The following is a 26265-nucleotide window of genomic DNA, read 5'->3' as shown; positions in this document are numbered from 1 at the left end:
TCCAAGTTGGTATCTCTAACTTTCCTGCATCTTGATGAAATTTGAGACTTCGGGAAGAAATCTCTAAGCACGGTCTTCATTTGAACTTTCCTCACACTACCTCTGGTCCTCACTCTCGACATGTTCTTGTATGAAGCTCTAAGTCAAAAACTTGGTTTGAAAAATGACTAAAAATGGTTCCAAGTTACTAATTCCAGAATTATTTAAGTCCTGATTTCTGCTTACAAATCTTGAATTTAAATCCTAAAATCAGAATTGAACAACTTTAAATGATAATTCTAGGAATAGAATCATGAATTTTGCAATATTTGAAAACTCCTCACAAATTAAGCCAAAATCAGGCATTGCCTACTTGATAAGATCTGATTTTAAGTTTGAATGCTAAAAGTGTGCCCCAAAATTCGATTGCTCCTCCTTGACAAGAAGCGATTTAGGACTTGATCTTCAATCAGCCTTCTTCCCTTCTATTTAAAATTCGATTTTGCTTACAACTTCGCCTTCCAATGTGGAAGAAAATGTGATTGAATTCCAAATTCTCTTTGTTGGCTGATTGTGAATTTAGAAGACCTTTAATACAAATTCGAAACGCTTCTCTTGGTGCGAATTTGCTTAGCGGATTTGAATTTGTTTTTAAATTAGTGTTTTCTCCTTTGTTTTATATGGCTTGCAACATAAGTCGCAACCCTTCATCTTCCTCATGGGCCAACTGTTACCTTAAACGTTTTGATTTTGCATTTCAAATTCACATTCTTCCTTGTCAAGTCGACCTTCTTCTCCTACATGCGATTTTGCCATTAAATAATCATTAAGCGCTCAAGTTTGAATTGCAAATGAAAGGTGGAAATTCGAACCTTATGAGGAAGATTTTGTTTTTTCAAATTCAGTCTTATAATCTTCCTTCAATCTCCAAAATGAGGAGTGGAAAAACGCATCATAGAAGGAAGGAGTGGAAATTCTCAACGCACAAGGAAGGTTTTCTCTTAAAAAAATTCATCAAAAATAGGAGTGGAAATTCAAACCCTAGAAGGAAGGGTGGAAAAACACAAGGAAGAAGGAAGATTTTCCTTCCTCAAAATTTCATTTAAAGGGTTGATTTAGAAGGAAGAGTGGAAATTCGATCTCCACTCGGAATATTTGATTTTTATTGCCTTAGAATTTTACTTCCTTTTTCATCGTTCAACTTAGAGCAAGAGTGGAAATTCACCATGTAGAAGTGTTGTGACCTTTTCACACATCGCCCCATTGCTAACAGGGACCCCCTCTTTGCCAGTTTCTTGCGTTGTTAGGTTAGGGTTTTGGCTGCTTAGTGGGCAATTTTGCGTTTCCCGTGCCCGAGTCTCGGAGTTTTGATCATGCCTAGTGCCGTCTAGGGTTTTTGAAGTGTTAGGATCAAGTTGCAAAAAAATGATATTTTAATGATCCTAAATTTTGCTAAGTGTTAGACCTATTGAACGTTAACGTGTTTTTAAACACGCGCATCAAATGATTTTAAAGTGCCAAGGTATTCACAGACCTTTTGGAGTTGTTTTCTCGCTCCTAAGGTAATATTTAAGTTGGTTTCACACTTTATTCCAATATTTTCCTAGCGTTTCGCTCATATTTTTGGAAAATTAGTATAAGTCCAGTCAAATTTAAAGTCGCTGAGTGATTTTGAGTGGTTAAAATGATAAAATCCTAAGGGAAATCCATATTCCAAGGGCTAAAGGGGTCAAAATCCATGCTAGAGGTGTTTTCCCCCTCACATTCCAGACTACCCAACCCATTCCCCCACTCAAAATCCATACTACACATGGGTTTCCCTTGGAATCCATACTGGCCACTAATTTCCCCCACTGTTTATCCACACCTGGGTCGAATTTCCCCTGGAAGTGTTAAAATTTGGCTAAGTGTTAGGATTTATCCAGACTGCCATCGAATTTCCCTTGGGAGTGCGGATTGGAGTGCAAGGATAATTCCATTCCTGGGTCGATTTTCCACCAGGATTTTTGTGACAACTAGGTGAGGATTTTTGTCCGGATTTTTATCCAGACAGAAGTAGATTTTCCCCTAAGCATTTTTGTAAGAGTTTTGAGTCCGGATTTTCATCCAGACTAAGGTTGAATTTCCACCAGGGAGGTATTTTTCTAAGCTAAGTAAGTTTTGAGTGTGGATTTTTGTCCAGACACCCATCGAATTTCCCCTGGGGGGTGATTTTTGCAAAATGAGTGCATTTTTGTCTAGATTTTTGTCCAAACATCGATTTTCCCCTGGGAGGGTTTTTATGTGCATTTTGATGAAATTGAGCACGGATTTTTGTCCAAGCATGGGTCGAATTTCCCCTATGGGGTAAATTTTGACACTTAAGTGATTTTTGAAGGGATTTTTCAATCCCAATTGATATCGATTTTCCCCTGGAGGCTTTATTTTGGATTTAAATTAAAATATTTTAATAAATAAGCCCCATTTTGATTGCTTTTAAATAATTATTAAATGATTATTTAAAATTTAAAAGCAAATTTAATAACTTGCAATAATTATTAAATGTTTGAACCTTCTAGAAGCAAGTTAGGGTTTCACCAAGCAAGTATTTATACAAGTGTTTTTTATCCCACATTGCTTGTGTGGTGAAAGTGAGATGAAAGCAAGTATATGAGAGGAACTTTAGCATTATTTTATTATTATTTTTGCCAGGTGTCTCCATGAAAGCGATTTTTCTCCAAGTTGGGCGAATTTTTTAGCAAGGCGTTTTGTGAAGTGTGGGATTGAGGATTTGTTTTCCTCCATTTTTTCCAGCTTGCTAATCTATTCCTTTTGGCTGCCATTAAAGACCAGTTTCAGATTTTCGATTTTGCTAAGTTTGGCGATTTTTCCCAAATTTTGCAATTTTTGGTAAAAGTTGGCAAATTCATGATTGGAGACTTGGGCGATTTTTCCTCCACCATTTTTGTTGCTGTTCAGACCTTCATTGTTGCAGATTGCTGCCATTGACATCAATTTTCAGAATTCCATTTTTGGCGCTAGACTTGGGAAAAAATTTGATTTTGCTTGGGAGGTGTTTTGGTGCCATATTTTGATGATTTTCATGCATGTTTGGTGGCTGCCATCACTTCCAGCCTGCTGATTCGCTTCATATCTGAGGTTTGCTTCAGATTTTGACTTCCATTGTTGACTGCGGAAGGTGTCTTCAGACATTCATTGTGTGAAAACACAATCTTTCACACCTTTTCCTTAGTCATCATCAATCCGGTATACTCTTTTGCATTCTTTGCTTGCATATTTTCTAAGCATAAGGAGGTATAAATGAATTTTGTGGAAGGCTTCCATGCCTTAGTGTTGTCACACTTTGAACGTAATTGCTAAAATTTACCAAGTGTATGGATTATTTTCCTGACTCCATGCTCTAAACTAGCTAAATCTCTAGAAAGTCAGAAATTTTATTACAAGTATTTATTTTTATCCTAGGACTAACTTCCAGCCTCGTACAGGTGCGATGTCAAAATCAGGATACAAGGAAAGGAAAGAGCTGCTGAAGACATTGGAGACTGGATTTTATCCAGAGTTTAAGATTTCATCCAGATGGAAGGAGATCGCTGATACAAACATGCATTTCCTGGACTTCAACCAGATGCAGCGTCGGATGTTCGGATCTAGAGATCAGGTTCCTTCCCCAGCATATGCTAATATTATGAAGAGTGGCATTTTCCATGCCGCTGGGTTTCCACAATCCATATAGTGCAGTGAGTTGATCCTGGAGTGTGCACGATGTTACGATCCGCTCACAAGAATGATTAAGAGTCCCAAGGGCGTCGTCATGGTCTACCTTGCTGAGGATGCCATCGCTGAGGTGTTCGGAATTCCACGCGGAACAGACATGAAGGATGTGACCAAGGAGGATTATGCAGACAGATTCACGAAGAAGATGGGTGTATGTAAGAATTTAATTAATAAAGAATGGATGATTGAGCCTAGGTCTCATCATTCCAAGGCTCCCAAGACACTTATGTGCATAGATTTTAAGGAGGAATATAGTGATTTGATATTCCTACTCAATAGAGTGATGGGAATGCCGCAGGGAGCAATATTTCATGGATGGATGTTCTACTTCATCCAGGATTGTCTTAAAGGAACACTGGTGAATTGGTCCAAGATCATAAGCGACAATCTGGATTTCCAGCTGAGGAATGTAGAGTGATCCAAGTCATTCGCCATGACGTCCTACCTTGTGTACCTGCTTGCACGATTTGTTTCATACAGAGGATTAATATGCAAGGGTGAAGTCGGGAATGGGCAAGGACAATTTAAGAGTTATGAATGCTACCCCCAGCTGAGCATGCACAGAATTGAAGACTACAAGAGAGTGAATGATGCATATACTATGTACATCACACGGATGCTGCAGGGCGGAATCCACAGAAGATTGTCTAAGGAGGCAACAGAGTTAATAGAAAAATATGGATCGTGGTATATACAGTTCCCCACTTTCACATACCTCAGGATTCATGGGTTTCAATCTGAACCCTACAAACTTCCTAGGTATCCAACCGATAGAATGATATTGTTGGAAGTGGTGAGACAGCTTCTAGAGTTCGATGTTATCTAGAGAGAGAAGCACAGGACAGGGATGACATTCCCTATTTCAGTTGGGAAGACGTCAGAGGTCTGCCAATCCGCCATAGCCGCCAGCACTGCAGGTGAGGAGATTGCATTCTACAGATTTGCTACCTATAAGAAAAGAGAAAGATTCGATCCAGACAAGAAGGTCGGACAGATCAGAGGAGAGAAATTCACTCATAAGATTGACATAGAAGATTATTGGGCTAACCTAATGGACGAGCAAGCAGTGAAGAGAAGAATGTGGTCCAGAATGTCAGTGGATTTCATGAGGAAGTGTGGACTTTTCCTCATTCCTGATTAGGTATTAGATGATAGAGATCATACACATCCACAGTATGAGAGTGAAATGAAGAAGGCAATCCTATTGCCTAATTGGTCAGAGTCAGAAGAGATTGACCTGAATATATTGATGAAAGAGGTCTTGAATTTCTCCTGCACATGGGTAGATATGCAGATGAACAGATTAGTTGACATGGGTGTTCCCTTCACTTATGAAAGGATGAAGCCGGAAGAGTCTACTTCCGAGGATGATCAGAGGACTGTCAGTGACGTCAAGATTCATGCAGACGAAGAGAGTCAAGCTCCCAAGAGAAGGAAGAACATGCCTGGAGAAGTCAAGGCCAGAGGGAAGAAGATTGAGGATGTGAAGAAGAAATAGAAGACTATCATTCCTCCACTTATCATTCCTTCACCCCCTCCCAGTGTCTCATCAATCGAAGTGATTGAAGTAACAAAACAGAATAAGGAGACTCAGCAGTGTTCCAACACAGTGATACTACTAGAGAATATTCAGGAATTCCATGCCATAGCGACATTTGCACCTCTTGATGAGAATAATGATCAGCCGGAATCCCCTACTGTCCTTTTGGAAGTTAGCTTGGGAAATGAAGTATATGATTGGACTAAGGATAATCCTGATGATAATGAGGATGTTATCTCGGCATTGAAAGGACTTGATCGAGAAATATGTCTCGATGATGGTATGGAAATGGCCGCTATTCCTGAATGGCTGAGGAGGAGCATGGAGAAAAGTAAACAAATGATAGAGGTACAACCTATTGATGATATTGATGACTACCTAGCTAGGAGTGCTAAGAAGGAGCCCAAGAGAGTGGAGATTTTGTCGCACATAGCTAGAGATGAGACAGGAATGCGGATTGCGCAGATTGCTGTTCCTAGAGCCGGCATGACAGCGGACACTGCTACTCCTATGGATTTCCAAATTACTTCAGTCGCCCTTGGTCGTACAACCCCAGGGCAGGAATTCCAGGAGATTGGTGACAACCTCCAGGCAATCAATGCAAGGTTAGATAGAGCGATTGCGGAGAATGAAAGGTACAGAGAAGAAAATATTAGACTCAGAGAGTATAATGCAGGGACAAGGCGTGGAGATCCCACCCTTATTTCCCCTATTGCAGTTGACCATGGAATACATTCACACTGCGAGGTAGCAAGAGGTACACACTCAGAGGTGGAAAAGTGGATTGAAAGCACAAGGAAGCAGGCAGATGATTTCCTTACTCAATTTGTCCAAGCATATGATAAGACAACAACGCTCGTATTCAGAATCCAGTATTTGGAGGGAGTTTGGGAAGAATTCCGACCTATCCAAGAGAAGACTATTCCATGCCTCCTGGCATTGAAGAAGGTTCCTAATTCCACCTTGGTCAGCGAGAACATTGTGCACAGTGGAGACATATATGATTTCTATGGTTGGTATTGTGCATTAGCCTTGAAGAAATCAGCTTATGAGAACGCCCAATCGAGTTGTATGGAGATGGAAGGATTAATTCAGGACATTCAGATGAAGATCCTTGCCTCGATTGAGGAATTATTGGGTGTTGATGTTAGTGATGCTAGTGGTTTACACTTAGCCGAATTAAGAGAGAAAATAAAATTTATGTATTTTTGCCAGTTGGACTCGTTGCAGAAGAGTCAGATTGATGACTTGGTCTCTTTGTTGATTCATGTTCATAATTCGCAGAAACTCATGCCTGAATGGGAGAACACTTTGAATGCTTGCTCGGATTCATTGGATGTGATTGATTTACAACAGGATACCTTGCCTAGCATTTCCATGGAAGAGTTAGATTCAGTATTGGCTAGATTCTTGGAGTATGCTAGGAGAGAGAGAGATGCAGGAAGGAATCTTCTAGAAGATTTCCTATATGATGACTAGGTATCTTTTCATTGGGCCATATGTTGGTGGCGCCATTTTTGATGTAACCCTAATTAGGGCAATTCTAAGGTTTTGTTGGCATGATCTCGGCCGTTGATCTTAGATCAATCTGGGCTATCCATTTTTGTGAGAGACTTTATATAAGCCTCCTTGTCTCTCATTTGTAATAGAGAGTTTTTGTAGAATTGTTGGTATATGCTACAGCTATTTGAATCCTAATCATTGTTCAATTGTTGGTGATTTTGCTCTTCAAATGTTGTATTTGCATTCATGGTTCTCAATTCCTCCAAGTTAGATTAGAATTTATTTTCATGTATGTTAGATTGAGTGAAAGATTTGTTGAATTCATTTGTGTGGAATCTTTAATCCATACCACTAGCCTCTTGCCGCTGGTAAGTGCGCCTTGTGTGGTCAACTGGAGTTTGAGTAAGCATAACTTAAACTATTATGCGTCCGTTGACAAGCATCAACTTGGATGGTGTCTACGTTTGATGGTAATAGTTTGAAAATCATTAAGTATACCTTAGATGATTGCACTAAGCTTGTGTCAATACCTGATTGTGAGACCTTGCCTGGTTTGATTCCACTAGATCCATTCATCATTTCCTACATTCCTAGTCTTAGAATAGATTTCCTGAACCCTATTCTTTTTCCCCCTTTTTTAGTAAGAAGTAAATCCAGAGCCTTATTGATAAATCTTAAGTTGTCAGCACACCTATTCCGCATCATTCATGATAATCCAAACATTTGTGTAAGCCCCCAAGTGAAACACAGCAATTCACATCAACCACTGAACTTAGCCACTCGTCAAGACCTGACATGTAGAAACTTTGGAATCATTTTAGTTGATCTCATTCTTAGCATCTGAGGTGATTTTGTTCAAGAGAGGGTAAATTACCTTGGTACTTTATTCTGAAATGTTTTGTGCATAAAAAATACATCAACAAGAAGGTAGAGTGGAAAATTGACATGTAGAAGGTGTTGATTTTATGGTAGTGCTCATGAAAGAAGATTTGGTTTCCTTGTTTTTTTGACCTTCTTCATTCCATTTCTAACTTACATTGTTCATCATTTGCTTAAAGAGTGGAAAATCGACCCTTAGAAGGATGAAAATTTGCAAGGTAGAAGGAAGATTTGATTTTCCTTGTTTTTCAACCTTCTTTGTTCCAATTCTAACTAGCTAAATTTCGCCTATAGTGTTAATTCGACCTCTAGAGGGAAGATTTCTCCTTAACTTCCCTTTCCTTCTTGATAATTTGCTCTATTTGCAGAGGGTGGAAATTCGCACCCCACAAGGAAGATTTTAACTTTCATCAATTTCGCCTTCTAGATTTCCTTTAGAGTGGAAAATCAATCTTCACAAGGAAGATTCCCAACTTCTCTTTCACTTAGCACTTAATTTCTAGGAGTGGAAATTCGATAGGTAGGAGAAAATTTCCAATTTTAATAGTCTAACAAACTTTATTGCTCAACACTAGACTTCACCTATTCTCCAAAGGGTGGAAAAATGACCCCTAGAAGGAAATTCCAACTTTTGCTCACCTAGACCTTCGCTTGACAACCTTATAACAAACTTGACAACTTTACAACACATCTACAAAATTGACAACATTTGACAAAATTGTCAATATTGTGCACTCGCTTCTACCCTTCAATTGTAAGGATCCTTCATCTAAGCTAGCTCGAAGTATAAACTTCTGACAACAGATTTTGTGAAAATCAGTGGCTTGTTTCACTGGGAGACCACAAATCCTATGGATTCCCATGGTCCTCTCTACTTTGGAACTGCAGGGCTTACCAAATTATCCAACATTATGATTGTTCAATTCACCTAAAGGGCACGAGGCAAACTAGTTAATTGTGAGAAATTAAAGAAAAGGAAATGATCAACTTTTACACCTTTCAACATGTGAATCAACATTAACCTTTACTAATGTAAATTCATTTCCAATTCGAAACATCATGTGACAAACAATACTCTTATCATTACTTTACTTAAAAACACCTTTACAAAATAGTCTCATCTTAAGAACTCAACTTGATCAAATTACAGAGAATTTCCATACAACTAAATGTTCAAAACTCATTTCTAGAATTTAATACGCAACAATTACAATTGGTTAGGGTCTTCTAACCATCCTCATCAGATACATACAACTGCTCGAATGTTCTTTCTTTACAATTGGAGAGCTATAGACATAGAGAGGTCAAATTCATTAACATAGTTACATCAACTTCCAACAAAATTGAAAGTCTTCATGTAGCTCTTAAGGGTGAGATCTTCAAGAAGCCAAAGGGAGAAGCTACCTCATGACCATATGATGTTCTCAAACACCAACCCTCTAGATATGGAGGAAAGATATGGATTTACACACAAACAAAAATATGTACTCCTTTGATTTCCCACACTCCACTCACCCTAAATATGATAGGCCAACAATCCATAGGGTGGTTCAACAAGGCTTCGAAGCACATAGATAATCAAGTGTGACTCTTTTGAGTTTTCACAATACATGATCCTATGTATAGTTCACAAATATAACCTTAAGGTCACATTTACAACATTTTCTTTGAAAATAAATGACAAGGTAAAGGAGAGAAAACCATTCAAATACATACATAGTTTTTTTTTGATTAATTAGATGAGGGACTCTATAGGGGTCCCAACCTAGAAAGTAAGCTTAAACATTACATAATAAAGACCATAGTTACAAGACTCGGACTCAACAAAAACTAGGCAAATTGAAAAACCCAAGAAATTCAAATATTTTTTACGATTTTAAACTTGTTTCATGCAATCTTTAATAAATAAACCTTAAAGACACAATAATCTCATCAAATAGAAGATACTTTGAACACATACACAAGTTTACATTGATCACATAAGTATAAATGCAAATTTTAGGCTTGAGCTGAAGGAAATAAATTAAACTAAATAACACATTAGAATTGAACAACAATGTTATCCAATGATTAAAACAAAGATCATTGGAATCAAATCAACATTTGATTTGGATTGAAGAGAAAATAATACTTGAAATAACAACAACTAGAAAAAGAATGAAGACAATTAATCACTACAAAACATTCAAAGCTGCTTTGTACATTCCAGAACCAAGGACACACAGTTAACATAGATCTTTTTATTACTTGACTTCTTGATGTAGGAGTATCCAGTTCCACAAGCAATCCTCATCACCAAAAATATTTGCTGTTTTTGTTTTGAGTATTCTAATTCCTTTGGGTGTGTTTTTAGCTTCCTTCAACTTGATTCTCAAAAAGTATTACAGGAAGGTTGCAGGGTTCATTAGATGATACACACTCATAGTTGTGCTACAAAATATTTATAAATTGTTATCAGATTCTCACAAGTTGCTACAAGATTTACATTTGTTGTTACCAGATGGTTTTGTTTGAACTGCTTCAAAAATTGCTTCAGGGGCTTTGTATTAAATTATTGTTACAGGGACTGTCTAATCCAGCTATAAGCAGATTGTGTATTCAGCTACAGGATGACCGTGTATTCTAAAGTGTTTATACCTTAGTGTTAGGTGGCAATAGGAATGATATAAAGGGCTACTTCTTGTATTAATGTAGAGTTACTTGTATTATCATTGATTAGATAAAGATTATTGTTATATTATGCAACAAAATAATATAAAAACAATATATTTGTATCTCCTTATTCTACCAGCTGCCAACTATATCATTTAAGGTGCTTATGCCGTTTGCTAATCTACGAAAGAAGAGTCAAATTTATTTCTCACACTATTCATTGCTTTTAGCAATGTAGATGTCAAGCAGTGATCGGTGAATGAGTTTTCTACTTGTGGCAGCTGATTTTTGGGTCGTGCTTTTTTTTTTCCATCCTTTTGTCCAAGTTAAAACAAAGTATTTTTTATTATTTTTTCTTTTTATGACATTATGTTATGCTGGGCGCAGCAGATTCTCAAGCTCGGGACTCGGCGAGTCTGAGCAAACTCGGCCAGACTCGGCCAAGTCCAAGTCCAGGGTCGTTTGGACTCTGCAGAGTTGACCCAGCTCTGGACTCGCAGAGTCCGGGCCAGACTCGTAGACTCTTCTAACTCTGATAAAGACTATGTATACCAACAGACATCAAGAGAAGCATACAAAAAGACACTCAATCATCCTATGTAAAACACCATAATACAACCAACAGTGAAGAGCCATAGAGGGTTGGCTAAACGAGTTGAACAAGAACAAAACCAAGAGCAAAATGAAGCATCTGCCTCACTGCCTCATTATTGATGCAACTTCATTACCCTATCCAACTAGTTCCTCAACTTGTACGCAACTTCCTTCCTCCCCTATTGTCTAGTGAGGGTACAATGTAGAAGCATCTAGTGAAGGGAATTGCACACCACAAAACTCGTCCTTGCACTTATGGGCTTGATGGATAATATCCATATAGAACATTGGAATTGTAAGGTTGGTTGAAACGTCAAGGTGACCCCTTGAATGGGTCACCATAAGGCCTTCCATGGCTTTCCCTATGTTGTTGTAGTAAGCTTATAGCAATTCAGCTCCCTTCTCATGCATGTTGCTTCCAATACCTCAAACTTTTCTTCCGTTGCCTTATTGCCCTTAATAGTGGTATCCGCCTCTTGAGTTGGTGTCTTTTCCAACACCTTAGCACCTGCCATCGTTGAAGTAGATATTAAGTCCATGACCCCAAATTCAATTGGCAAAAGGAGCCTTAACAACCAGTCTCAAATTTTCATTTTGTAGTGCCATGAAAAGCTTTGAGATGACATCATTGCATTCGTAAGCCCTAGACCAAGGGGCACCTCCCAATTGCATTCCATCCTCCCCCAAAAATGCTTTGTTAAACCCTAGCCCTGTTTGATTTGAACAAGAGAAAATAGATTCCAACATTCAATTAGATACTTTTCCTTTGCAATGCAGGTCTCAAATAGGTGCCTTCTTACAGCTTGCCTTAGATAGATATGGCCACCTTTGAACAAGCAACTAGAAAACCCATGCCAACATTAGATGCCAAATAGATACAAGCCATCACACTTGCACCACCAAAGGTGATAGTCACCTCAATATAAAAATTGCTCAACCATTGCATTCTTGCCAATGCCATTAATTGCAAATGAATCTGTAGGAGCCATTTAAATGAAGGCTATCTCTCGTATACTTCTAAGGATGCCCTCTCAAACAACAGTGACATTTTAAGAGAAAGGGGAACCTAAAGGCCACCTTAAAATAAATGAAAAATCATAGAGGTTTTAAACTAGGAAACTTTGCTAGATATATCATGAAGGTTGATAACTATACAATGCCATTAAGGGATCTTGATCTTTGCCATTGTTGGCAGGGGAATCAACTGCCGAGTTTGCATTTCTGCAACGATGAATAAAAAAAGACATTTTTAAAGTGTTATTTGAGGGAGCATGTCTCTAAGAGTCTACCTAGCTTCCAAGTTGGACAGCTCCCTCTATTAAAAATATTGATTACTATTTGTGAATCCCCTTCCACCATAAGACTGCACACCTTAAAAAGAGGCTAACAAACACTATGCCAAATATCACTACCTCCCATTCAGCTTTATTGTTCATTTTATGCCCAAAATGTAGAGATCCCTCAGTTTGGACACTACCATCTTCTGCATGAAGAACTAACCAGCTTTTGTAAAACTCGGATTACCACAAGATGCTCCATCAAAACTCAGCTTAATGAATCCCTTAGAAGGAGGCTTCCAAGATCTAGAACTAGACCTTAAAAGGGATTTTTACTCGCTCCTCATTTGCATATGAAGGTACAGATTACTTGTAGAATTCTTACCTCATAGCACTTTAATGTGTATTCAAATGTATACATGGTTATTAAATTATTAAAATACCATTTAACTCTCTCAAAATCATGGAGAAACAAGAGAGTAAACTATAAAAATATTGGATGCTATCTCCCAAAGTCAAGCTTCCAACAATGTTGAAAAGAGTTCCTTTCTCACCTCTAATCTTTTTTCAAAATTTCAATTGTTTCTGTAATGTCACGAGTTAAAATAATAATGCAAGTCTGATTCTTAACCTTCCACAAACACTTATTATTTGAATGGCAACATTATGGGATTTTAATATTTAACTCAGATCTTATCAAACACAAATTTTCATCATTAATATCATTAAATTTCAACCAGCAAATTATAGAAAGAACTCTCATCTTATTATAAAGAACAACAAATAATGGGAAATACGGACCTCTTTCTTATTACAATATTGGCTATATATCATTAAGATAATTCTGCAATATTAGTAACAGCAACAGCAATAGCTAATTAAACTAACTCAATGCGGCCGAGTCTGGCATCCAGTGAAGCTAAAAATGCGAACTCTGTATGAGATTGCCCTTCGAAATCACTAGGGTTTTCATCCTATGATTCCCACACTTGAAGATAAGTGTAGATGATCACAAATAGACAGGCTGGCCACCAAGCATACCTGAAACTTCAAATTTGAACAATGATCATCCTCACAAAAGATTCCACTTTGAAAATAATGGTGCCAAAAACAAATTACTGGAAAGAATACTACATGTTCTAGAAAGTTAGGAGGGAAACATAAACATAGGCGGAAATATCAGGGATTGGGGGTCAGCTATTACACAAGATACAACTAAAGGACAAGACCTTGGGGGTCAAGCAATGGGCATGACAGGATGGAGAAGTTTGGAACTTGTTAGGTGAAAATTTTGTACACCCGGGGGATGTGCAAAATTGTGGTTTCAGCCACAATGTGTGAGTTTGATACTCTCCTAATTTAGGGAAGGCTCCCCCTATCTATTAACTAATCTAAACTAATATGGGTAGGACAACAATCTTTCTTCTTTCAAGAAAAACTATATTCTTTCCTCTTCACAGAAAAATAATAGCAATTGTAAATAAATAACAGCAACAACTTATAAAGCAAAATGAGAGAGGAAATGAAGTTTTCTGAAAGCACAAAGACTTCCGTCGCCTCCTCCGAGATGGGAAAACATTATCAAGCGCAAAGTCTTGAATATCCGCAATCCTATCTACCCTTTTAGAATAATTATTTTAAGAACAAGTGCAGCATATAGCAGCACAAAGTCTTGCAAATATCATGCACTTGTAGAACTATTTTATATGGGAATTACTACAAGCACAAAGTCTTGCAACACCTCTCAACTTCAAATTGCAAACTAAAACTAATTTCACCTTCAATATCTGCAACACAAAGTCTGCAATTATTTGAAGTGAAGCTCTTTTCAACAGCCTTCCACAATTTCAAGTAAGCACAAAGATATATCCCAAAATGACATAAGAACACAATGGGAACAGAGCAAGATCTCAACACAAAGTCTGAAATCCCATACTTCTTTATATTACTCAAAAGATGACAACTTACAACTATAAAGCTTAAAGTCTTTTAGTATAAAATCCTGTAGAATTTACTTGCTTGCAAAAAGATATAGATTACAATATAACCCCTCAAGTATTTATAGGAGAGGAGCGTTGAGAAAAAGGTGGGAGGATCCCAATTAACTTGAGAAATTCTCTCAACCACCATGACTTATTCCAACTACAGTCCTAAGCTAACTCAACTTGTAGTTGTTTTACATGTAATTGCATTTTACAAAAATGCAAGTGAAAGCAACTCTTGTAATTACAAAATTTGTTTTGACATGTAATTTGTCAAAAACAAAATTACAAATGCATAATTGAAACTATTCTATGTGTCCAAGACACGACCCTATTTACATCATCCTTTGTTTGTGATGATCTTCATGTTGCTTCAGGATGCTATAACTTGAAGTATTCAGGATTAGTGAAGACATGTCGAACCGGAACATGAATTCACATCCTTAATGATCTTTGTGTCCTTGGCCAACGAACTTCAATCTTATCTTCTTGCTTGGGGTAGTACTAGCTTTTCAGGAGGGAAGTTCTTTGAAGGCTGAGGTAAGAAGCCTATCTCTGTCTTGAAAGCATTCTATGCTCTCGATCATTCATATCACTTATCCATCTCCTTGTATGGCCCCGTCATGATGTTGTTCTTTCTTTGTATCATCTTCTTGCAAAATAAGGCCCATGCCTTAATTTGTTGATTTGTTAGGTCGTGTGTGCAAACAGACTAACCTGGATGAGACAAAGGGGCTACAAAAGTGGGGTCAAAGCTCAATTTCAGATCTTGGGAGGCTGATTGCAAGTGTGAAAAAACAAGAGCATTGACTTGCAATTGTGGAGAACAAACGTGCAACCTTATATGTGTAATGGGAAAATGCAAGTTTGCACTTGTAATTGGATCCTAGAGACTCATTTTCAAGTGTTTTTGAGTGCATTTTGGACCAATTTTGGGTTTTGAAAGGCTAACTGCAAGTGCAATGTAGGGAAAAACCTTGGCACTTACACTTGTAATCGGGTCTTGAAGACTTGACTGCAAGTTGTTAATTTTGTGGATCAGAATTAAAATTTATCTTCTTCTATGTATTATCTATCACTGAATTGTTGTATAAATCTGATTGTCTTCTTTTATGTTGCAAGAGAGGAGGAGCATTTTTTTTTCAATGTCCATTCTCACACATTTCATTTGGTATATGTAGTGGGCTGGGTACGGTCAAGTGATGCCTTGACCGGCCATGTCTTTTGGACATGGCTGATCAAGACATCACTTGATCGTGCCTCCTCACGATAATAAATGTTTGAATGAGAGACTTCATTTATCTCTCATTCAATCATTTATCTTACCGAGGCTATCATGCATTAACACTCCCTCTTAGTTAGGTAAGATAAATGTAAAAGGTATTGGGAGCAATATTCATAAATCGTATGATGCTTATCTTGGGACCATAGTTTCAAGATGTGAATTGCCTCAGTCGGCGATTCTATTCACAAACTCTTGAGTGGATTGCCTCAGTCGGCGATTCTATCCACAAGCTCTTGTGTGGATTGCCTCAGTCGGCGATTCTATCCATGAGCTCTCACGTGGATTGCCTCAGTCGACGATTCTATCCATGAGCTTTAACATGGATTGCCTCAGTCGGCGATTCTATCCACAAGCTCTTACGTGGATTGCCTCAGTCGGCGATTCTATCCATGAGCTCTTACGTGGATTGCCTCTGTCGGCGATTCTATCCACAAGCTTTTGCGTGGATTGCCTCAGTCGACGATTCTATCCACAATCTTGAGTTATTGTAAGATCGTCACCTTCCAATAACCTCAAAAATACAAGTGGAAATCATTTGGAAGTCGTCACTTCCTTATGATTTACACAGGGCCCATAAAATAATTATTAGTATTAATAATAATAATCAATATTTACAATTTTTACCTCAGAAGTGCTCAATCTTGATTAGTAAGCTCCCTCTCAATCACAAGGTATCTTGAGTTTCTTCTAGAGAACATATTTTTTCTGAACATACGTCTGAATTTCTGACTTCAGCAAGGGATGCTTGTAGTTTAAGTTTGAGAGGACAAGTTCTTGCAATGTGGCCATATTCGAGACTTTCAAGGAGATATCAATCTGATCTTAATCGGATCTTCCTTCAAGCGGTTAGGCTTTATAGAAGGAAACCTTGCTCTGATACCATGTTAATTTTGTGGATCAGAATTAAAATTTATCTTCTTCTATGTATTATCTATCACTGAATTGTTGTATAAATCTGATTGTCTTCTTTTATGTTGCAGAAGAGGAGGAGCATTTTTATTTCAATGTCCATTCTCACACATTTCATTTGGTATATGTAGTGGGCTGGGTACGGTCAAGCGATGCCTTGACCGGCCATGTCTTTTGGACATGGCTGATCAAGACATCACTTGATCGTGCCCCCTCACGATAATAAATGTTTGAATGAGAGACTTCATTTATCTCTCATTCAATCATTTATCTTACCGAGGCTATCATGCATTAACACAAGTAAGCATTTTGATTGGGTATAAGCTTGCAATCTTGTGGGAAAGCCTTCATAATCTGTCTATGGGAATTTTGTGGAGGCAAGCATTATTTTAAACTTTTAAAATCTCTTACAATCGGGTCTTAGAGACCCAACTGAAAGTAATGAAAGCCATGGATAATGAATTTACAATCACCCTTTCGAGACCTGAAATGAAACATGTGGGCATAATAAAGAGGAAACAACAACGATAGGCATTATTGGTAATTGTTCGCAATGGAGGCAATGTTCTTTATGTGAAAAGTACTTGCAACAGCAACATAATAATCCGACCAAGGAGGGAAGGGCATCATCAAACTCAAATCTGCAAAAACGTGGCAATGGTAGAGCAAAAATGGGGGATTCAATAAAGTTGCAGACCTTGCCAAGTGTTCTTCATGCCAAAAATCTCTCTAATAGGGGTTTGAATAAGCAAGAGCAAGTAAAAATCAGTTGCAAAACTGATTTCGGGTTTGGAAAGGCTCTTTACAAGTTTAAAATAACTTGTAACTCCTCATTGCAAGCATTTGGGGTTTTTCATTACCCATTACAAGCTGAAAATGTTTTGTAATCCTTTACTTGAAGCAAATTGGGTTATTCTTGGTTCATTACAAGTTGCTTTTTGAAAATTTTGTAATGAAAGCTTTTAAAATCACTTTACAAGTTTGAAAGATGACTTAAAGGCAAATTCGGGTCTTAAAATGTCACTTTACAAGTTTTTTAAAAAATGACTTAAAGGCCAATTTCGGGTTTTAAAGGACACAGGAGAAGTTAAAATAACTTGAATTACTTGCAATCACCTCAAAAAGACCCCCACTTAACAAAGTGAAAAAAAAAACATAAAGTGAAATTTAAAACTTGTAATTGTATCAAAAAGTTCCTACTTGCAGTGACTTAACTTGTAATGACATCTAAAAGACCCCCACTTGTAGTGACTTTACTTGCAATGACATCAACAAGACCCCCACTTGCAGTGACTGCTCCGAAACCCGAAACTACACAAAAAATGGCCAAAAGTAACCAATGTTTTTGCAGAGATGGAAGATAAACTCATGATTGATTAACCATCAAGAAATGTAGACTTTCCACCTTGAAAAGTGTGCCGTAGAGCCTTAAAATCACAAATTTCAAGCAAAAAGTTCCTACTTGTAGTGACTTCTCTGAAACCCTAAATTGCACATAAAGCTAGGAAAATGAAGGCAAAAAATCAACTAAAACTTGGACAACAATGGCAAACACACTTCCGCATGTTTTAACATTAACAAATAAGAGTTTTTGCACCTTGTAAAACGTGCTTTAGAGACAAAAAACGATACATTTTGAGCAGAAATTCATAGGGCTTATCAAATTTTTTAAAATCCAAAATTGGGACAACAAAACTTCGACAGGTAGAAAGGAAGAAGAGTTGGAAAAAGGGCATACTCAGGAAGGGAAAACACACATCAGATAGAAATAGGGAAGACGAGTACAAAACTAATATGTATAGACTTATACTAATCGGAAACAGGACATGATGAGTCCAACTTGCCCAAAATTGCTTGTCCTCAAGAAATTGTAGGTTAGGGTGTTCCAATATTTGTGGGCTTTTCCACATTGCATTCTCCATTAGAAGATATTTCCATCGAATCAAGTACTCCTTGGTGCTTTTGTTTCATAGCTTTCTCTCTCTTACAACCATGACTCCTTTAGGAATCAAAACCAGTTTGTCATCTTCATCAATTGGAAGTAACTCCTCTTCTAATTGTACGATATGCTTGTCAAGTGCTTTATTCTAGCAAGATATATGGAACACATTATGAATCTTACTTCCCTCCGATAGCTCCAACCCAGGCAACTTCACCAATCCTTCTCAGAATTTTTTAAGGCCCATATAAATGAGGCTTTAGTTACTTAGATCCGTTTCCCTTAAAGAAGATTGTTTGTATGGCTGCAATCTTACAAACACCATTTCTCTCATCTCAAAGGTTCTTTCGATCCTATGATGGTTTACATGCAACTTTTGTTGGTTTTGAGCTTTCTAGAGATTATTCTTGAGTGACTTTAGAATTTTGTTTGATCATATCACTTGCTCCAAATACCTTGCTATTTGTCAAAATGAGATCAATGAAGCTTTGAGCTTCATACCTATACAAAGCCAAGAATGGCATCATCTTGATTGACATGTTGGTGGTGTTGTAATAGTGCTCCCCAAGTAGAGTCACTTGATCCAAGTCTTCTATTGGTCAACAACATAATTTTTCAAGTAACATTCCACCCATTTGTTCACAATCTTAGTCTGGCCATTTGTTTGCAAGTGGTAGTTGGTGTTGAGAGTGAGTTCAATTCCTACCTAAAGAGCTCTTGCCAAAATAAAGCTCATGAAGTGACTGCCCTGTCATTCATGGTGCTCTTGGATAGTCCATGGACTTTCATCACCTCCTTGAAGAATAGATCAGCCACATGTGACCATAGTTCACAAAATCAAACTCAGAGACTACCAAAATTTCTTTAAAAACATGATTTTTTGCAAAATTCAATTACAAAATGTATCAAAGAGTCTAAAAAAGTATGAGGAGGTGCTTTCTATTAAATTTGATTCTTGAATATGCATGGATTACAAAATTGCATCATGTGAAGCTGGATAGTGGATACAATAGTTTGCTGCTAACTGATAACTATTATGCTATCATGAGTTAATGATGATTGTCTTTTAACATCATTATTAATTTTATATCAAGGTAGGTAAAAAATTACAAGTTTTTACAATTTGCTCTTCCCCAACCTAGTGAAAAATTGGGGGTAGAGGGTATGGTCTTTGCACTTGATTGTGGCTCCCATGTTGGTCTAGAAGATTGTGCCTCTGGCTCCACCCTATTGCTAGATGCCAATAATCCTGCTCTACCATACCAATGTCATCCAATCCATTCACCTTTGTTTCTGCCATGGTCATATCCTCCATAGCTTGCCTCTTGAAATCAACAATCCATCCTTTGTAAACAAGGAGGGCTCATCATCTTGCATGGTCCAGTCATTGTAGGGATCAATCTCATCCAAATCAATAAGTTTTTTTGTTTGGCCCTCCACATTTCTTGTGTGGAGTTAAAGGTTGTATTACACAAAAACAAGATCATTTAGGCATTGGTGAGTCAACTTATTGCTCTTCTTGGTGTGAATGGCATCAAATAATCTTTGCAGATTTGGGGTATTTCAATTCCAATATTGTCACCAAGAAATTGCGAATAAGACATTTAAGATTTTGTAAATAAACAATATTCTATAAATAATTGTAATTTATAACTTGCAAGAACTTATCTTTTTCTTACCTAATGTTTGGATGGTTCTTCCTTATATGGCTAATGTTGAATTTAACAACCTCCCCCTTGTTGCCTTATAATTTTGCAGCTTAGAAATGCTCAGGTCTCTCACCTCAAGCTGAGATGTCATCCTCACTATGCATATGGATAGGCCCTCCATAACCTCTTCATTGACATTTGTGAAGCTATCGGAGGAAAAAAAAATGGTGTTGAGGTAACATCCTATTGCACGAATAGGTTGGTGGAGTTGATTGTTCCACCTCAGATCAATGATCTCTCAAATACGGGCAAATCTATTTGCATCTCTCTTGTGATAGTTTTGGATGGTCTCTTTGGCTCTATCAATGGCCTCATAAATATATCCCATTGAATGTTTCTCCCCATCCACTAAGCATAGAACCCTCGCCAATGGCTCAATTACCTCAAAGTACAAGTAGAAGCAAATTTAAGTTACAACTTACATAAAACAAAATACTTTTAAATTTTAAAAACAAAGGATTCAGTTCAAAAATTAAATTAAGTTTGAAGTTACCTTGACTGTAGCTCTAGTCTCAAAAATATTATTAAAACCTATTTTTGCGATCCTTTCTCCATCAACCTTCTTTGAATAAGTTGAGTCTACCCATGCTTGACTCACAAACATTGGCTTCAAGGGAGTCAATAAATTAGAAATACTTTGCAACATTAGAAAATTAGTTGCAACCCTTGTAGCACTTGATCGCACAGCTCTTTCCCATTGTGTGATCTTTCATCAAGTGAAGAATCCTTGGGCGATTATAAATATATTTTGTTATATCTCTTGCTTCTTCTTCAATTGGTCTCTCAATTTTTTTTTGTCTTTGTCCTCCAAAAGAAGCTCAAGGGAATGAGGTGCACAAGGGGTCCAAAAAAATGTTGGATGCCTCTCTTGAAGCAGTCTTCCAGTCATCACATATGCTGCTGCATTGTTAGTAACAACTTGGACAACATTTTCTATGCCCAGCTCTAAAACAATCTCCTCTAACATCAAGCTCAAATTTCGTGCATTCTTTATTTTGTTGGAGGTATCATCGAGTTAAAAAAACTCATCATTTTAAGCCACTAAAAACTTGAGGGTGCGGTTTCTTCCATCTGTCCACCCATCTCAAAGAATTGTGCATCCAAACTCTTGTCTTTGCTTCTTTTGATCTTTCATAATTTGTACATCTCCAATGGCATCTTGGAGCAACTTGCCACTTAAATCTTTTGGAGGGAGCACCTTGTATCCTTTCCATGCAATTGTCATTGTTGTCACCAGACACTCCCAATATGGATTCCTTGCCACATTGAAGGCAAGGTTGTTGTAATACAAAAATATTGCATAAGCCTTATCTACTTCTTTGTGCACCTTCTTGTTCCACCTTGTTGCTTCCAATGAAGGATGTGCTCCTAGTACATTTCTAGGCACAAAAAGCCTTCGCAATTGAATCTGCCCGAACCGGATGAGGAAGATGGACCATGTATATGTGAACCGTGATAAGAGCCCACAATGCCTTGTGTATCCACATCAGATTCTCTTAACAATTTAGGAGCAATGGCTTCTTGTGCCTTTGCCCTCTCCAATTTCTTTTCATCTAGTGCTGTAAGAAGTTCCATCTCTCTTGTTTCACCTCTTTTGGGGCTGCTTCCCATGGCTTGGCATTGTAGCAAGGAATGCTTGCAAGATGCTATTTGAGGCAATTGATGCCTCCTGTAAGCTTCTTCTTGCACCAAGTATAAATCATGGATCCTTGTATTGCCTCATTATGCCATATTTCCAAGTGGGGTCACAGCTTCTAGGGATGTCCTTCCAATGGGCTGATTTCCACTTCTCGAGTCCAAACTAGATGCAGAGCTGGATTCCATTGTGATTAAATATTAACCTACATTATTGATAAGAACAAAAAATAGTGATTAAAAAGATACAACAATTTGAGACCTAGTTTGTATCCTTCTCGTAATCATTTAAATATTAATCAATCCACAAATTTGGACAAATTGAAATGATTCAATTCAATCATTTAACATGCTAACAAAATTAGAAATCATTTAGAAATTTAACATGCATCCTTGCACTTGTAAAATCTTGAATGTGAGACTGGATCTCATCCAATACACCAAACATAATAATTAGCTTGACTTTCTGATTAGTCTTTCAAATTCTGCTACTGATTGGTATCTGTGGAAACTCAAGATGAGTTTTGATTTTTGTTTTCCAAGCAGAATGATTATTCCCTCTCAAAAAATGGGGATTTGGAACAAATTTTATGGGGCACGAGTGGACCTGATCCTTTTGCTCTCCGTGCCAACCTTGTTGTGGAAGGAGGAGTTTGTGAAATCAGTGCAGATCTTCAGATCTGCTGTGCACCCTGCCACTTACCTTTTTTTTTTAGATTGCAGGAATCGGGTAGCCCCCCGTCTAAACTGCAGTATGTCAGGTAAACTTTTTAATGTGAACGGTGACATTGGCACGGCACACCCTCTGGTACCACGTGAGCTGGGGGGAGACTGGACCTCGTGGCCTTCTGCTTACCACAAGAAACTCTTGCGAATTGAGCCAGGCTCTCAGCCCCCCTGCCACTTACTTTTATTGCTGCAATATTTTCCAGTTTACTGGGCTGCTCTCACAAGCCATAGGATTGCTCTTTGCTATATTTTTTGACAGATAAATCTATAGATTGCTGCATATTTTTACTCTCCAGAAATTTATCTGCTGCTTGAATCTTACACAAGGGAATACAATGGTGCTCTTCCCTTTTCTCCTTGCTATCCCAGGATCTTCTGCTCCACCAATCTCACCACTCTTACACCAAATGATGGCAACAAGAGAAAGCATCTATATATATCCAAATATATATAAATACTCCTCATAGTGCAAACAAGATTGGTTATAAATGACCAATAGTCTCATAACCACCCATTTCTATGTGAATAAGAACAAAACAACATATAGGTGAACTCCTTATGTGAATACTAATTTAAAATAATCAACCAAGGATGTAATAAATTTAATTTCCTAATGAAATGTACATTTGAGCAATCCCAACAACGCCACTAGATTGCTCATTAAGAACAAAAACAAACATGTCATTGATGGAGTTACCAATACTCATGACCCCTTTGATTCACATTGTACAATTAATACGATCAATCCTTAAATACAAGCCCTTTCCACACCTATGCCAAGTTCTCCATTCCCTCCTAGTCCTAATGCTACCACAATATCTACCTCACACCACTAAGTGCCATAGAGCCTAAACCTCTAATGCCCATCACCAAATTTCATGAGATGGACACCTCCAGTTCCCTTCCCCACAATTTTATAGTCCCAGCACATTTTCTTGGGAGCAGTCCAATTAGGGGCATTCCCATGAGAATTGACATATATTTTGTAATCCAGCGCTTTGTCTATGTTAGAAGCCAGCTTTGATAACAATGCTACGATCTGTGAGTGATATTTTGGAATTCTATTTTATAAAAGTTTCAGTTTTTTCAAGTTAGCTTCATTTTTAAACACCAGATTCAGAAGTTTCAGACTACAAGTGCACTAAGTAATTTGAAAATTGAAGATTTAAACAGCTGAATCAAAGGGTTGGCATCAAACAATTAAAATCTACAAAGTAAAGATTCTAAGTTGAGTGATTGAGAATTTGAGACTCATCGAGAATTGGCTGGAGACAAAGATAACAATTGTAGTTGAAAACATTGAACGAATTTCATTTTTAACGTAAGTTGAATTTTATTGCTCGTCATTTATGGAGGAATTTGCATTTGAAATATTCTTTTTATGCACTAATTAATAGGGCCTTTTTCCTATCTCAAATGTTATTATATTTGTATTAAATTGTGGTCTAAAAATTAGATTTTGATCTTTGTTAATTATTCAATTGAAAGGTGAAGTATTTTTCCCTGTTTTGAAACTAATTTTCTTGTACTTAGCACTTATTGGCTATAATGAGCAAGGAGGAATAATAGAATAAATTGTGGTGGAGGGCCTGAGTGATCACATTTTTCAATTTTTGTCTTTCCATTTAAATGGGTCAGGAACATATAATGGCGTTGTAATCTTTATCACAACTTTAATACTAGGAATACAGGATTTTTCCATTTCATTCTAATACATTCAATAGAAAGATTTCAGTCTGTTTCTATGCCAGTGTACTTTAGTGAAATGATTCATTGATTTTTATTGGCATGTGAATGTAGTTCTTTGAAATCAGCTAACCTCTTTAGTAGGCAATGTGGTGACTATGCTCGGCATTGCTGAGTTGTTGTCTAGTCTGGGATTCATCTGTCCATTTAGATAGTTAATATTTGTTGTAACATTCAAAAATGTTTGGGATGACAGATCAAACTACTTAATCCATGTCGTGAAGGCAAGAAACTACTTGTGTTGGATATTGACTACACATTATTTGATCATCGGTCTACAGCTGAAAATCCAATGGAGTTGATGCGTCCTTGTAAGTGAGAATAAGGGTGATGCTGTTTGATTTTAGTTCACTTATGGATCAAGGTTTCATTTCATTGATTGTTTTGGCAGATCTCCATGAATTTTTGACAACTGCCTATGCGGAATATGATATAATCATATGGTCTGCAACCAGGTCAGAAATGTTTCTAATTATAGTGCCTTGTTAACAAGAAGTTTATTGGTCCGTCAAATTCTCTGCATGCAAGTTATGTTCTGTACTTACTTTTAGATATGTGTGGGTAGAGTTTTGTTAATTTGATTTTCTTATTTTATCATGTTCTGTGGCTGAAATGCCAATCAATTATTGATTTCTGCCTCTAGCATGAAGTGGGTTGAGGTTAAGATGGAGCAGCTTAGGGTACTCAATAACCCCAATTACAAAATTACAGCACTTCTCGATCATCTAGCAATGATTACCGTGCAATCTGATTCACATGGTGTCTTCGATTGCAAGCCTCTTGGACTAATTTGGGCATTGTTTCCCAAGGTGGTATATGTTACATTTTTAGTTCATGTGATATTTGGATTTTTATTAGCATTAGTGAGCTGGGATTTTAAAATAATCTGTTACTTACTGGTATGCTTTTGCAGTACTACAATCACCAAAACACTATCATGTTTGATGACCTTAAGAGGAACTTCGTCATGAATCCACAGAATGGGCTTGCAATAAGACCTTTTCGTAAAGCTCATTTGAATCGAAGTACTGATCAAGAATTGGTTAAACTCACACGGTATTTACTGGCTATAGCAGAATTGGATGATCTGAACCAACTTGATCATAAAAAATGGGAGTCATTCATCGAACAAGTGAAAAGACCAAGGCATGCATAAGCAATTTGGTATATCAACTACAAATTGAGGAAATGATCTATTAATGCTTATTAGTGATAATTTCATTGACAATATCTGTTGAAATATAAATTTGTTATTATCACTTTATATGTCATTACTTCCAAATATAAATTTGTTATTGACACCTTAAATGGTATCACATTACAATTCATTATCTCTTTTGGATGAGCTGAGTTACTTAGTGGCATCAAGGATATATAGGAGGGCTGATACTGCAGGTTGATTGTCTTTACTAAATATCCCCTGGAGCTACCAGGAATCAAGAAGTTTGTCAAGACAATAAAAATATAAGTGAGAAAATTAAATTGTTTGCACAAGTCTTCGAGATTATACAAACTGCCAAATGAAATGGATTTTAATAATTAACATAGCATAGCCCTTTAAAATAATTGCTTGTTATAGGATTCACTCTTGTTTATTGTCACTGCAGAGGTTTAAATGCATAGATCTAGCTGTAAATCATGGAATCGTTGCATTTGTTCTACTTTTGGAAATGATTGAAGCATGAAGTATATGCAATTTATGTTGATGTGATGAGGCGAGGGATTTTACTTGGCATATAAATAGGCTACACCAAAAACATAAGAACATATCTTTGCAATAATGTTTGTTATATTCAGGATCCATGCCTTCAATTTCAATATTTCAGTCTCAAAAGTATGAATTCGTGATTAGATGCTTTATCCATTGATGATACTTTGTTGATGCTCAAAATTGCAAGACGTCATTGTCATAATCGGTATATTTTGGTAGAGCCATGGCTGGAGGTGGGTGAGAAGTCTGATAATTTCATTATTTGTACGTTAGTGTCTTTTCTGACCTTTAAAGATGGAAATGTGTAGCGAGGAAACAAGCACTGGAATGCTTATACATGAATCTTGTGTTGGGAAATTATTCAATCATTGTAATGGTTTAAACTGGTTTCTTTACTTACCTAAGACCTTAAACATAGAAAT

At 37.2% G+C, this 26265-nt stretch overlaps 1 protein-coding gene across 1 annotated transcript in view; it reads left to right on the top strand.

Moving 5' to 3' along the window:
- Positions 1-25626, top strand: part of LOC131062595 (ubiquitin-like domain-containing CTD phosphatase) — a 51483-nt gene extending 25857 nt beyond the window's left edge. The window contains exons 3-6 of the mRNA XM_057996282.2: positions 24329-24443; positions 24524-24587; positions 24776-24941; positions 25046-25626. Of these exons, the coding sequence (XP_057852265.1) occupies positions 24329-24443; positions 24524-24587; positions 24776-24941; positions 25046-25288 (588 nt within the window). The 3' untranslated portion in view covers positions 25289-25626. The remainder of the gene's footprint in view (positions 1-24328; positions 24444-24523; positions 24588-24775; positions 24942-25045) is intronic.
- The last annotated feature ends 639 nt before the right edge of the window (positions 25627-26265 follow it).

This window comes from Cryptomeria japonica, chromosome 6 (assembly GCF_030272615.1).
Source record: "Cryptomeria japonica chromosome 6, Sugi_1.0, whole genome shotgun sequence".
In the NCBI taxonomy this organism is placed as follows: Eukaryota; Viridiplantae; Streptophyta; class Pinopsida; order Cupressales; family Cupressaceae; genus Cryptomeria; species Cryptomeria japonica.
Note: the sequence above shows the minus strand (reverse complement) of the source record. Positions and strands in the feature narration are given on the sequence as shown.